Here is a 14666-nt window from a genome sequence, read left to right as displayed (position 1 = left end):
AGTGTGCTAATAAAGTTTGCGGATGATACAAAGCTGGGAGGTATTGCCAATTCAGAGGAGGACTGGGATATCATACAGGAGGATCTGGATGACCTTGTAAACTGGAGTAATAGTAATAGGATGAAATTTAATAGTGAGAAGTGCAAGGTCATGCATTTAGGGATTAATAACAAGAATTTTAGTTATAAGCTGGAGACGCATCAATTAGAAGTAATGGAGGAGGAGAAGGACCTTGGAGTATTGGTTGATCACAGGATGACTATGAGCTGCCAATGTGATGTGGCCGTGCAGAAAGCTAATGCGGTCTTGGGATGCATCAGGCGAGGTATTTCCAGTAGAGATAAGGAGGTGTTAGCACCGTTATACAAGGCACTGGTGAGACCTCACCTGGAATAGTGTGTGCAGTTCTGGTCTCCCATGTTTAAGAAGGATGAATTCAAACTGGAACAGGTACAGAGAAGGGCTACTAGGATGATCCGAGGAATGGAAAACTTGTCTTATGAAAGGAGACTTAAGGAGCTCGGCTTGTTTAGTCTAACCAAAAGAAGGTTGAGGGGAGATATGATTGCTCTCTATAAATATATCAGGGGGATAAATACCAGTCTTTTACCCGAAGCCTCATGCCAACAGCTGTGAGCAGAGGCTCCACACCCTGGATGTTCGCCCGGCCTTGGCTTTTTATATTGAATGGACAAAATCGTTCCGCAAGTCGAACCAGCTGTTTGTTGCAGTGGCAGACAGGATGAAGGGTCTCCTGGTGTCCTCCCAGAATATCCTCTTAGATCACATCCTGTATCTGGTCAGAATACATCCCCCGTGGTGCTCCACCGTCCTGGGCCTGTGGTGCATTCTGGGAGATGTAGTGCAGCTGGTGAATGAAGCCCATAGAGGGGGCAAGAGGCAGCTGAAGTACCCCAGCCCGGTGCCCTAACAATAGAACTGGGGCGTTGAATGACTTTTTTAAAACAGAAGCTGGAAGGTTTCCCCAGAGGCAGGTACTTTTCATGAAAAATTTAGTTTAGGCAAAACCCAACTTTCCATCAGTTCCAGGGGCCATCCCTGCCCTTGGCTGCCAGTCATGGTCATACAGCTCGCAGATTTCCACACATCATGTCCCACCGAAGCCCCCTGGCTCTACAGACAGCTGTTACCCATGGCACAGAGGGGTAACAAGCCCCAGGAGGAGATGAGTCAGTGGCTCGGCTCAGGCCCTGGCTACTGCAAAACGTTTGTTCTTACTGTGCTTCCAGCTCCTGGCAAGTGGACGGCTTCTACGCAATCGCTGCTGTGAATTTTGCTTGTATAATGAGTTTTAACCATTAAACTGAGCTGGCTCCACCGCTTTCTAAACCTCTGTGGGGTCCCCACAGCCCCGAGGGCTCAGGCTCCCAGCTCCTGGTAGCTATCGCTCATGTACAGCCGTAGATGTAAGAAGGGCTTTGCCAAAGCCAGGCCCTGCCCCAAGTTGCTTCGCAGCCTAACTGACCCTTTGCTGGGGGCGTCCCAGGCCAGGGAGACAGAGACAGCAGGCGCCGCAGGAGGGGTCTGGTAAAATAAACTTTTTATTATCGTTTTACAATATATTACACCGACTGGAACAGGCCCTAGGCTCCAGAGCCTGTCTCACAAAATCCACCCGGGCTGCTGTGCTTACAGCCAAGCCATGCAGCCAAGCACAAGGCTCCTTCAGATACAAGCGTCTCAGCTCAGTGTGAAGAAGAGGCCACAAAAGGGTTAACGGGAAAGTGTGCGTGTGTGTTTCCGTCCGTCCCCTGCCTCCCCCCATCAGCGTGTGCCTGTGCGATGCATGGGGGCGTGGGCCGTGTGTAGCCTACCACAGCTAAATAAATGCCAACGCTAGCTAGAAAAAACACACCGCCCGCCTGCTTTACCACTGACCCTGCCGTGGGGCTGCGCTAACACAGGCTCCCGGCCGGTTCAGGTCCCTTCCTCAGGCCTTTTTCCAGCAGCGCACTGGGGATGGGCGCAGCCCGCGGCCCCGGGGAGGAGGCAGGTGCAGAGGCTGGAGGCCTGGAGGAATTTAGCCCTCCCCAGGTTACTTTAGGGGGGTGGGAACCAAACCAGTCTCTGCAGCAGCTACACCCTGGGCAGACAGAGCAGAGGCCTCACCTCCCCCTGCAGCCCAGCCCTCAGGTGTAGGTCTGGCTGGGCTGGGCCTCCACGCACCCAGCCGAGGAGGGTCACGTTGAACCGGCTCCTCCTGGGTCCTGCCACAGCCGCCTGGGTGCTGATCTCGCCGCCGCTGATCCTCATCCGTGTGCGCTCACATCTTCTTGGATTTAATGTGCACAAAGAGAGTGGCCGGTGCCAGGGACGCCCCGTCCCTGGAGAGCAGGTGGATGTGACGATACCCTGGGAACAGAGGGAGGGAGCAGGTGAGGCAGGGAAGCAACCAGGCCCTGGCCCTTTGGCCCCACAGCCAGCATTCAGAGCATAGCTTTGTGTAGCATTGTTGCAGTCCGCTAAGGAAGCTGGTTATCTGCTATTGAAATGCAGCCACCTCTGGGGTGGAGCAGGGCACAGCCGCGCTGCCCCGTGAGAGTAGGAAGGAATACTGTTGCCCTGGCTGGCACTGCAGGGCAGGGGTGTGGGCAGGCTCCCCTCCCAGCAATGCAAAGAAGAGCGGGGGAAAGGCAGGTTGGGTCCCCCACCCCTGGCCTGAAGGAGGGTGGCTAGCCCCAAAGGAAGCCAGCCAGACACCCTCTGCTCTGGTCTCCCTCGCAGCTTCTGGAGAGGGGATTGTGTGGTCCATGGAGCTGTAGGACACAGAGCCTGATGGCGCCAGGCCTGCAGCAGGAGTCAGCTCGGCTCTGGGCTAGCGGGACTGACGCCACAGGGCAAGCCCTGCTGAGCTGCGGGGTCCCCTCCATTTCCCTAAGCATCCCCCGAACCTACTTTCATGGCCCCTCGCTGCAGCTCCCACACCCCCCATGCAGGGGGCCTCTGGCCAGTGCTGCCCCTTGGTTGGCAGAATAGGCACCACTGGCTCTCTGCCCCGTGGGCCTGGCCAGCCCCTGCCAGGCACCCACCTTCCCTCAGGCTGGTGAAGGGCAGGGTGAACTGCCCCACGAAGTCATTGCAGGAGGTGGTGTCATAATCTTCCACCACGAAGCGCACCAGGGCCAGCTCCGGCACCCACAGCTGGAAGCTCAGGGTCTCCTCCCAGCGTGGATTGAACCCTGCAGGGGTGGAGAATGGACAGGGTCACAGACTGGGGCCAGCTGCCCCTGCACCCCCCAACTCAAGAGGGGCAGGCAGGAGGTGGCACACAACTGCTCTGGCCCCCTCGCACGGCGAGGTCACATGCCCCTGAGCTAACAGGCTGCTCCCTGGGCTCCAGCAGCAGCGGGGTCCACGTCGCGCTCTGCGGGGCCTCAGGTTCGGTCTCTGCAGACTCCCTGCCCACCAGCAGCAAGGATCCCCCCCACCATATTGATAATTACAGAATAACCCTGTAAAGGGGGGTGTGCCCTCAGCCCCGTGGGTGATTTACACCTTGAAGCAGGAGGATTTCCAGCCCTTCTCTCCTCCTCGCTAGCTGCTCTTCTCAGATAAATGTCCAGGCCTCTCCGGAATCCTGCCTGTCTTGTGGTAGGGAGTCCCACCGGCTAACCAGGAATGATTTTCATTTCTCAGGGGCATGATCTCCAGCTCATTAACCTGCCTGTTACTGTGGGGCAGATTATCTCTCTCAACCTGCAGGGGGCACTGCGGACTCCAGCATGAACCCAGGGTCATTAGCAGACTCCGGCACTCCCGGATTCTGCTTCAGGGAGTGGTTCTGTCAGCCCAGCTGACCCAGGAGAGGCCCGGGGGCCCGACTCCCCTCCTGCCCAGGGCATTCCACAGAGCTCCTCGGGGTGCTGACAAGAGCGCCCCCTGCTGAACCCTGCTCTGCTGCCCTCCAGCTGTCCCCGCAGGTCTCCCAGCCAGTGGCAGACCGGGTCTCCTCTGCTTAGCTTGGCCAGGCCCCAGCCCCAGGATCACATGGTCCCATGGGGTGGGGTCTGTGGCCCACTCACCATTGTTGAGCTTGTACTCGGTCTGTTTACTGCTGCAGTCGGCTCGGACGCCGTGGATCTCCACGCGCACGAAGGGGTCCACGATGGAGCTCTTCTTGTTGTTCAGCTTGGGGAGCTGCTGGGCCGTGATCACCTGCGGGGAGGTGGGGTTAGAGCGGGGGAGGGGACTGGCCACGATGTGGGGCGTGGTCCCCTCACTTGATGCACCATCACCCTCCCTGGGGAAGCTGGAACAGAGGCGGCAGCAAAGCTGGCCTAGGCCTCGGGGAGGGGAACAGGCTGGGCAGGGCCCGGGCCCCCGGCATTCGCAGCTCTGAGCCCCTCCCCTGGCACACGCTCCTCGCACACACTAGCCATGTGGCATGGGCACCTACACACCCCTGCTGCACACCCATCTGGCACAGCCCCGCTGACCAGGCACCCCCGCTCCTCACACCCACACATGCCCCACCCCGCTGCACCTTGACCAGCAGCCGGGTGGCTCTGTGGCCGGGCCCTCGCCCGCTCTCGGGGTCAAAGGAGGCCTGGCGGCTCCGCAGGAAGCTGGGCTTGAGCACGTAGCCACAGCGCCCGTTCACCAGGAACCGCCCGTGGTTCAGATCCATCTCGCAGCCAGGGGTCTGGAAGTTGAGAGCCACTTCAAAATGAAACACAGAGAGCAGGCGGGTTTATACAGGCAGGGTCCAGGGGAGCCGCGTACACGGGTGGGGGCTGGCGGGGGCAGGGCAGGGTCCGGGGGAGCCGTGTATAAGGGTGGCATCTGGAGATACCAGGGCAGAGTCTGGGGGAGCTGGTGTACATGGGTGGGGTCTGGAGGTGCCAGGGGAGGGGGAGGGGGAATCTGTCAGTCTCCCCGCGTGGGACAAACAGCCTGTCACCGCCTGGCCTTCGTGAGGGGCGGCTGCTGCGGCTCACGGCAGGGCCCCATGTTGGTGCCCCAGGCCCAGGCTCCATGCCCCATGCCCAGCAGCTGTGCCGTGAGTCCCCCTGGGCTGGGTCTGCACCCACAGCACACAGGCAACGGGAGGGTGACATGGAGCAGGACCCTTGTCCTGGGCTGCAGACAGATTCGGCACCTCAGGAGGCCAGTCACAGGGCCACGCCCTGGCTGGGTCCTCGGGGACACTGTCCAGGAAGGATCCATGAGAACCAGCAGGTGGTGCCCTTCCTGGGAATAGTGATCAGACTCCCTGGAGCCTGGATCTGAATATTCCCCCCTCACCGTCGAGGGCATGAGCCTGGTGCCCCATGCAGCCCCCACTCCAGTAACCATCACTATGGCCTTTCTGGGCCCCTCCCCTCTCTGCACAGCATAAAGGAGGCCAGTATCATTATCCCAGTGCAACAGATGGGGAAACTGAGGCACAGAGGGGCGTGGGCCCCCTTCTCACCTAGCTGGCAGCCGGCGTTCCACATCTCCTGGGGGTTGTAGTTTGAAGAGTTCATCTTCAGCCCCAAGGGGTAGATGCGGCTCAGCTGCCGGGTGTTGTACCGGACCAGGCCGTTCCCTGCAGGAGGGGAAAGCAGCTGCCTGTTAGCAGGGCTGAGACTGCGGGTCAGCTCCTCCCTGGGCCACCAGAGCCAGGCATAGTGAGGCCGTATCGCACAGCTGGGGCTGCTGGCCAGGGCAAGTGACCAGTGATCTTGGGATCCCAACAGGAGACACCTAATAGTACCTGAGATTGTGCAGCTCAGAGCAGGAACTCCTTGGGGCAGGGACCATCTGGGCCCTATGTGTGGGCCTGGGGGAGTTGCACTGTATGTAAGGGAGCAGTATGACTGCTCAGAGCTCCGGTATGAAGCTGCAGAAAACTTAGAGTCTCTGGGTTAAGTTTAGAAGTGTGAGCAAGAAGGGTGACGTCATGGTGGGAGTCTGCTAAAGACCAGCAGACAAGGGGGATGAGGTGGACGAGGCTTTCTTCCGGCAACTAACAGAAGTTACTAGATCACAGGCCCTGGTTCTCATGGGGGATTTCAATCACCCTGATATCTGCTGGGAGAGCAATACAGCGGTGCACACACAATCCAGGAAGTTTTTGGAAAGTGTAGGGGACAATTTCCTGGTGCAAGTGCTGGAGGAACCAGCTAGGGGCAGAGCTCTTCTTGACCTGCTGCTCACAAACCAGGAAGAATTAGTAGGGGAAGCAAAAGTGGATGGGAACCTGGGGGGCAGTGCCCCTGAAATGGTCGAGTTCAGGATCCCAACACAAGGAAGAAAGGAGAGCAGCAGAACACAGACCCTGGACTTCAGAAAAGCAGACTTTGACTCCCTCAGGGAACTGATGGGCAAGATCCCCTGGGAGAATAACATGAGGGGGAAAGGAGTCCAGGAGAGCTGGCTGTATTTTAAAGAATCCTTATTGAGGTTACAGGGACAAACCATCCCAATGTGTAGAAAGAATAGTAAATATGGCAGGCGACCAGCTTGGCTTAACAGTGAAATCCTTGCTGATCTTAAACACAAAAAGGAAGCTTACAAGTGGAAGATTGGGCAAATGACCAGGGAGGAGATAATGCTCAGGCATGCAGGAGTGAAATCAGGAAGGCCAAATCACACCTCGAGGTGCAGCTAGCAAGGGATGTTAAGAGTAACAAGAAGGGTTTCTTCAGGTATGTTGGCAACAAGAAGAAAGTCAAGGAAAGTGTGGGCCCCTTACTGAATGAGGGAGGCAACCTAGTGACAGAGGATGTGGAAAAAGCTAATGTGCTCAATGCTTTTTTTGCCTCTGTCTTCACAAACAAGGTCAGCTCCCAGACTGCTGCACTGGGCAGCACAGCATGGGGAGAAAGAAGTGGTTCGGGACTATTTAGAAAAGCTGGACGAGCACAAGTCCATGGGGCGGGATGCGCTGCATCCGAGGGTGCTAAAGGAGTTGGCGGATGTGATTGCAGAGCCATTGGCCATTATTTTTGAAAACTCATGGCGATCAGGGGAGGTCCCGGACGACTGGAAAAGGCTAATGTAGTGCCCATCTTTAAAAAAGGGAAGGAGGAGGATCCGGGGAACGACAGGCCAGTCAGCCTCACCTCAGTCCCTGGAAAAATCATGGAGCAGGTCCTCAAGGAATCAATTCTGAAGCACTTCGAGGAGAGAAAAGTGATCAGGAACAGTCAGCATTGATTCACCAAGGGCAAGTCATGCCTTACTAACCTGATTGCTTTCCATGACGAGATAACTGGCTCTGTGAATGAGGGGAAAGCAGTGGATGTGTTATTCCTTGACTTTAGCAAAGCTTTTGATACGGTCTCCCACAGTATTCTTGCCAGCAAATTAAAGAAGTATGGGCTTGATGAATGGACTATAAGGTGGAGAGAAAGTTGGCTAGATTGTCGGGCTCAACGGGTAGTAATCAATGGCTCCATGTCTCGTTGGCAGCCTGTATCAAGTGGAGTGCCTCAAGGGTCGGTCCTGGGGCCGGTTTTGTTCAAGATCTTCATAAATGATCTGGAGAATGGTGTGGATTGCACCCTCAGCAAGTTTGCAGATGACACTAAACTGGGAGGAGAGGTAGATTCACTGGAGGGTAGGGATAGGATACAGAGGGCCCTAGACAAATGAGAGGATTGGGCCAAAAGAAATCTGATGAGGTTCAACAAGGACAAGTGCAGAGTCCTGCACTTAGGACAGAAGAACCCAATGCACCGCTACAGACTAGGGACCGAATGGCTCGGCGACAGTTCTGCAGAAAAGGACCTAGGGGTTACAGTGGACAAGAAGCTGGATATGAGTCAACAGTGTGCCCTTGTTGCCAAGAAGGCTAAAGGCATTTTGGGCTGTTTATGTAGGAGCATTGCCAGCAGATCGAGGAACGTTATCATTCCCCTATATTCAGCATTGGTGAGGCCTCATCTGGAGTACTGTGTCCAGTTTTGGGCCCCACACTACAAGAAGGATGTGGAAAAATTGGAAAGTGTCCAGTGGAGGGCAACAAAAATGATTAGGGGACTGGCACACATGACTTATGAGGAGAGGCTGAGGGAACTGGGATTGTTTAGTCTGCGGAAGAGAAGAGTGAGGGGGGATTTGATAGCAGCTTTCAACTACCTGAAGGCGGGTTCCAAAGAGGATGGAGCTCGGCTGTTCTCAGTGGTGGCAGATGACAGAACGAGGAGTAATGGTCTCAAGTTGCAGTGGGGGAGGTCTCGGTGGGATATTAGGAAACACTATTTCACTAGGAGGGTGGTGAAGCACTGGAATGCGTTACCTAAGGAGGTGGTGGAATCTCCATTCTTAGAGGTTTTTAAGGTCAGGCTTGACAAAGCCCTGGCTGGGAGGATTTAGCTGGTGTTGGTCCTGCTCTGAGCCGGGGGTTGGACTAGAACCTCCTGAGGCCCTTCCAGCCCTGATCGTCTATGATTCGATGAGTGCTACCACAACACAGATGCTACTTAGCAATCAGAGGGGCCAGCTTTCAGGAACTGCTGAGCCCAAGCCCTCCGGCAGCATCCCAAACTCACTAGCCCTTTCAGAACATCTCGACTGCTGGCTGCAGTGCTGGGCCAGGCCAGTGCCCCAGACAGGTCTCTGCAGGGTCACCTCCCCCTTCCCCAGCGCAGCTCAGAGCAGAGGGATGAAAAGCATCCAAGGAAGAGGAGAGGCCCCCAAGTCACGCCCTGCAGGGAACCAAGCCCCACCGCCGCAGGTCGGCTCCATGCTCAGACAGCAGGAAGCCTGCTGGGTCCCGTGGGTCCCAGGCCTGCCTGACCCCAGCTCACCGCAACCAGAGCCAGTCTAACCCAGCTTCCTCCGATCTAGTCCCTGATCTCTTATTTCGGCTCAGTGCAAGCCCACCCCATCTAATGCACTGGATCCCAGTCTGATCCAGGCCAGCCCTGCCCCATGGAGCCCAGCCTGACCCCAGTGTGACCCAGGGCTCTGCAGCCCAGCCCAGCTGCCCTGGGGCCCAATCCTGCCATCCTCACTAAGGCCCAGCTCCCACCGGCTGGTTGGAGTCGCACTAAGACCTGAAGAACCCAGTCTGTCTGCCCCTCCCCCAACCTTACCTGACTCCTTGATGAGCTTCCTGGCCTTCCTCTCGCTGAAGGAGGACATCTGGCAGGCCTGCTGGCTCCTGAGTGCGTGCTCCAGGCTCTGGAAGGGGACGGCCTGGCAGTACACCACCAGGTCGGAGAGCTCCTGGGAGATCTGTGCAGTGTCCTTCGCCTGCCGGGGAGCACACGCAGCGATGGGGTCACTGCCCCGGGAGTGCAGCGCGGCTCCCCCAGAACGTCCACCCGTCAGCCCTCAGCTGGGACCTTTCAGCACCTTGGCGGGGTCGGGGGGTACTTGCTTCGCTGAGCCCGCTACTGCGTCCTGAACTTGCCCAGGTGGCAAGGGCTGGTGCTACACCCTCCACCCAACATCCCACTGCTGTGACAGGCCCCAGCCCTGCAGGTGCTGGGCACCCCAACTTCCATCGGCATCCAAGTGAGCGCAGGGTGCTGAGCACCTCCCAGGCCAGGACCCTCCAAGAGAAACCCCAGTGAGCACCAAGAGTGGCCTTCGTGCCAGGCGATGGGCGCAGAGCCCTGCTCTCATCCACAGGGCCCTGGGACCCATGGCAGCCGCCCGCAGAGGACTGGGGCCCATGAGGGGTGAGCCTCCTGGGGGAGGGGGAGGCAGGAGGGGCTCACCTAGGAGTCAGCAGCCCTCAGTCCTGAGAGACACCAGCTCAGGCCTGGCCATGGGGCCAGCCACCTGGCCAGGACAGCAACAGAGCACCGGCCCTAGGACTCGCCAACCTCCACCCCAGCCTAGGCCCAGGGGGCAGCCCCGTACAGACATGCAGTGGGGTGCAAGAGAGGATGGAGTCAGTCCTACAGTCACACACAGAGACGGTATGTCCCCCCCAGCTCCGCCCAGACTCCACCTGACGGAAGCACTCACCTGGAGTGGCCTGATCTCCTGCAGCAAATGGGACGACTGGAGGAGAACAGAAAGCGTCGTATCAGGAGTGGGGGGAGCAGAAACCTGCGGTCTCAGGCCCTGCCCGAGGTGGTGGGATGGGAACGCTGCACACTTGGCCGCTGCCCTCACAGCCACTGGTCACCAGCCCCGGGATTCCCTCCACCAGCTCTGGCCCCGCCGAGTCCATGGCCCCCGGCCAACAACTGACCCGGCTCCATGAGCTCTCTTCTCCCCAGCTAGCCTGCATCGCAGCCCCCACCTTTACAGACCCTCTCCAGACCCCGCAGCCCTGCGGTGCAAACCTGGCAGCTAAGCACAGTGCTCAGCAGTGGGACAGGGAGAAACAGACTGCAGAGGAACCAGCAGGAGAGGTTCACATCAGGACTGTAAAGTGTGTCCTGGCCAGGCCACTAACCCCCTGAACTGGAAAACGCCATGGCACCTTTAATGGCCCTACGTGGCTAGCACCACGTAGACAGCAGCGCAGCGCCCCCGAGCACTTGCCCAAGGCATTGTGCCAGCAGGGTCTCTGCGGGAAAAGCCCCCCCCACCAGCACTTCCTGGGAATGTGGATTCAGCCCAAAGCCACAGAACAAACGTGACTGGCTTTGCTTCCTGCAAACAGCAGATCCTACCATCAGCAGGGGAAAGCAGCCCCCTCTCCCTGCAGGGATGGGAAGGTTGCTCCTTCGCCCCTACGAGGGCTTTACAAAGAATAGGGCGTTGGATCCTGCGCCAGCCCAGGCAAGACGGGCACAGGAGGCTATTCCAGAGCAGCTGCTCATGCCCAGAGCTGGCCGGAAGGGACTGATCTGGGACAGGGCAGCCGTGCAGCCCCCGATGCTCAGAACAGTTCACAGCCACTCTGGCTCGTCCGTCCTGAGGAGAGCCAGGCTGGAAATTTCCACCAGAGTGAATTTCCAACAGAAAATCCCCTTTCCACAAAACTGCAATTTTCAGGAAAAATTTCCATTTTGCCAAAAAAAATAATCCGCTCCCCCCCCCCATCAGCAAAATAGAAATGTGGCTCTGCCCTGCCCGCCAGATGGCATGTCTCAATTTCACCTTCTCCCTGCAGAAAATGAAATTGACAAGAGCCAGCCAGGCGAGCTGCCAGGGGCTGTGTGCCCAGCTCTCTGCCTGTCCAGCAGCTAGGCTGGGGGGAAGTGAGGAAGCTGGGGTCTGGTCTACCCTAACGCATGCTGGCACAGCTGTGTCGGCTAGAAGTGTGAAAAAACTACCCCACAACTGACACTGCTAGGCCGGCAAAACCCACAGTGTAGACGCAGCTCTGCTGAGAGAAGAGAGCTTCTGTCAGCACGTGGAGGTGGTGTTACGGCCCGGGCAGAACTCCTCCCTCCCGCTGTCTGCACGAGGGGTTAGGCCAGCGAAGCGAGGCCAGCACAGGCTCTGTAGTGCAGATGTGGTATGAGAACCGGGGCAGGCCCTGGACAGCTCCTGTCAATTTCACTTTCTGCCAGCAGGGAAACAGCGCAATCGACAAGAGCCAGGCAGGCAGCAAGCTGAAACCTTCCTGGGGTTCTCCTGAAAGGGAATTTGTCTGGAAATCCGGGCGGTGGGGCAGGGGGCAGCTACACACAGGGCAACTTTCTTGGGAGTATCCGAATGAGAGAGAGTGAGAGAAATCTCCGTCGAGAGGCAGCGAATGCCGTGTCTATCTCAACACTGACAGGCCAGGGAGAAGGCAGCCCCCTGCTGCGAACTGGCTGCAAACCCCTCTGTACCCTTTCCGCGGTGGCTTTGGGATCTCAGGGGCGCTGCCAGCCTGTCCCATGGGGCTGTCGCCCCCCAGCCTCCAGCTGAGCGGGGGGTCACGCACCAAAGCTGCAGCAGATGCTTTAGCTTCAGTGCCGCAGCCCATCGCTCCGTGCCACAATCCGCAACACAAGGGGCTGGCCCACGGTACCCCCTTACCCTCCTGCGGTCTTTGCGCAGCACCCGCTCCTCTTCCTCCTCTTCCTCCTCCTCCTCGTTGTTGTCGGAAAGGAAGCTCATGTTCTCGGGGTCACACACCAGGTCCGGCAGCTTCTTCCCTTTCACCAGGATCTTCCCTTTCAGTTGCTGCATGAGAGGAAAGCCCATGTCAAAGCTCTGCACCCTGCCCAACCCCCCGCCCCATTCCCAGGGGCTGTCTGCCCCACCGCATGATCCAAGCTGGCCAGGGGGCAGGGGATGGTGGGAGGCAGCACCCAGGGATGCCCATGTGATGAAGCCATGGAGCTTGGGGGTCTGGGTCCCCTCTCTGAGCGTTCCCCCCTGCAGGAGTCCATGGGAATGCTGCCCAGGGATCCCTCCCACGGGAAGTCCCAGGGGGTGTTACCTCTGGTGACGGGAGCTCCTTGGGGACCTGCCCATCCAGCATCTGGGTCAGCAGCATGTCCCCCAAGATTGCCTTCATGTGCCGAACCATGGTCACCTGCTGCTCCAGCCCACAGTGATTCTCCAGGGACAGGATCACGGGGTACGAGGAGTGCTGGGGAGATGGGGTTGGGGTCAGGGACAGTGCCATGTGGGACTGGGCCCCACCCCCTTCCCAGGCAGGCCAGCTTAGGCAGGACCCTGCAGCAGGGTCCACAGACTGACACCAGCCCACTGCTATGGGCTGAGCGTGGGATCCCACGGGCCCAGCCCTGGCTCTACTGATGTCAGGGGCAAAACTCCTACTTGTGGGTGGGAGCAGGGTTCAGCTCCGTGGCTGGTGGTCACCAGGCAGCTGGGGGCAGAGGGGCAAGAAGCACATTGGTGCAAACTCCAGTCCCCTCCTGCTGCAGCAGAGCTGGGCCCTCTGCCCGCCGCGGCACTCACCTTGAAGGCATAGTCCCGGATGATCTCGATGACATCCCTGAAGAGGATCTTAGAGGTCAGGGTGTGGCCGTGGTAGATGACGGGCTCCCCGTTGGAGCCCTCCCAGCAGTCCAGCTCCACACAGCGGCAGCCCTCCATGAACGCCCTGACGGGGATGGCACGGTTCAGCCAGGGGCTGGCACAGCAAACTGCCACCTCATGCCCTTAGTACGAGTCCAGAGACTCGAGCGCAGCTGGAGCCCCTGAGCCTCCCCAGGCAGCCCTGCCCTGGCCCCTGCCCTGTGGTCATGATGTTCTCCCAGAGAACGACTCCCCCCAGAGGCAGTGCAGTGCGGCTGTTCACCCTGAGCTAGTGAGGGGCCCTGACCGTCCATCAACATCCTGCTTTACCCTGAGGGGAGCTTGGTGCAGGACACAGCTCAGAGCAGGCACGGAAAGGCAAAGCGCTGGGACAGTGGGCTTGGCTTGATTAAGGCTAAGTGGGGAGATGGGACTGGACAAGGAGTTTTAGACACCTATGGGAGGTGCAGAGCTATTCTGCTGACTCACCCTGCCTGCCAGATCAGGTAGGTCTCATTTAGCTCCAGCTGAGCATGGGACAGCTAGAGGGAGGGCCTGCCAGGAGAAAGAGCTGGCTCAGGACAGAACACAGCCCTGCTTCAGGGATTTGTCTTAGGGGTCAGAACAAAGGCAAACCCTGGCACGGGGAGGGTAGAACTTGTAGCACAGCGTGGGGCTTGGCCATTACCAGAAAGTGAGAGTGGGGTCACACTGGAGCATGTCAGGGAGTGAGGCACAGGTGGAGGGGGAGAGAGAGAGAGACAGTTACCCTGTGGAATTCACTGCTGCAGGATGTTAGTGGAGTAAATTACTTTGTGCCAAACCCTCATCCCCCAATACCAGGGCTGGTGCAGGAGTGACACAGGGAGCCCTCCCCATTGTGCCCAGAATCAACCAGCAGCTGCTCCTGCAGCCTCAGGGTTGCAGTTCCCTCTGCCCCTGTTGCACTGCTCCCCTCCACTGAGGGTTTGACTGGGGGATCCACACCACAAGATCCACCCCCGAGTCAACTGCAGGGGGAGTCCCCACAGAGGTCTGCTCTCTGACAAGCCTCCTATTATGCTGCATTCAGGACACAGGCCCCATAGACACTGAAATCAACAGGAAAAGGATTCTGCAGCAAGCAGCGCTTGCTGGGATAAAAGTGACAAGACCTTTTAGCCTTCATGCTTGAGGGCACTGCCTGCGCCCTGGTTGGGGTCAGGCAGGAATTCCTGCAGATGGATATTGTCAGACAGTCAGAGACTTATCCCTTCTGGGGAAGCGCCCAGCATGGCTGCTGGCCACCAGCGCTGCTCTGCTTCAACAGGACCAGGCCTATGCTCTAGGCCACCTCTCTGCCATGCTGGCACACCCCCCTGCAGATGGGTCTCAATACCCTCCCAACCCTGCCAGTTCCCCATGTTCTGCCCGGCCCCCTTACCTGATGTAGGCTTCCGTGCTGCTGGCCCCCCCGATCTGATTGTCGGTCAGGTAGGTGTTGTGGGAGGTGGAGATGAAGTAATGGCAGAGGGGCTGGCTCATGTCCTGGTAGACGTTGGTGTGCTCCTGGTTCAGGATGTCACCAGCCGCAGAGAGCAGGTACATCATGAACCCGTCCAGCATCATGCGGTTGTGCTGTTTGGCTGCAGGGACCACATTTCCAGGGGCTCTTTAAAGGCTCCTCCCCAGATTTCAGAACTAGTGTCTATGCACGGGGCAACGTGTCCATGTCGGGAATTTCAAGCTGTCACAGCCTCTCACCCCTATTTGGAACCCTCAGGGGTTAGCAAGCCTAGGGGTTAGAGTCTGGGAGTCCTGATGTGACCCTGGCTGGGACAGGGATTGTG

The 14666-nt window shown here is 58.2% G+C and overlaps 1 protein-coding gene across 2 annotated transcripts in view; it reads right to left on the bottom strand.

Moving 5' to 3' along the window:
- Positions 1-1549: 1549 nt before the first annotated feature.
- PLCD3 (phospholipase C delta 3) overlaps positions 1550-14666 on the bottom strand; it is a 56415-nt gene continuing 43298 nt past the window's right edge. The window contains exons 6-16 of one of the 2 annotated variants that reach the window (XM_074940818.1): positions 14261-14462; positions 12778-12922; positions 12293-12445; positions 11887-12033; positions 9931-9966; positions 9048-9207; positions 5435-5551; positions 4505-4680; positions 4044-4176; positions 3051-3200; positions 1550-2373 (exon numbers count right to left, since the gene is read on the bottom strand). In XM_074940818.1, the coding sequence (XP_074796919.1) occupies positions 2285-2373; positions 3051-3200; positions 4044-4176; positions 4505-4680; positions 5435-5551; positions 9048-9207; positions 9931-9966; positions 11887-12033; positions 12293-12445; positions 12778-12922; positions 14261-14462 (1508 nt within the window). In that variant the 3' untranslated portion in view covers positions 1550-2284. The remainder of the gene's footprint in view (positions 2374-3050; positions 3201-4043; positions 4177-4504; positions 4681-5434; positions 5552-9047; positions 9208-9930; positions 9967-11886; positions 12034-12292; positions 12446-12777; positions 12923-14260; positions 14463-14666) is intronic. The other variant, XM_074940819.1, reaches the window with a different exon arrangement.

The sequence above is a fragment of the Natator depressus genome, chromosome 27 (genome assembly GCF_965152275.1).
Source record: "Natator depressus isolate rNatDep1 chromosome 27, rNatDep2.hap1, whole genome shotgun sequence".
NCBI classification, from domain to species: domain Eukaryota; kingdom Metazoa; phylum Chordata; order Testudines; family Cheloniidae; genus Natator; species Natator depressus.
This window is presented reverse-complemented; position numbering and strand designations above follow the sequence as displayed.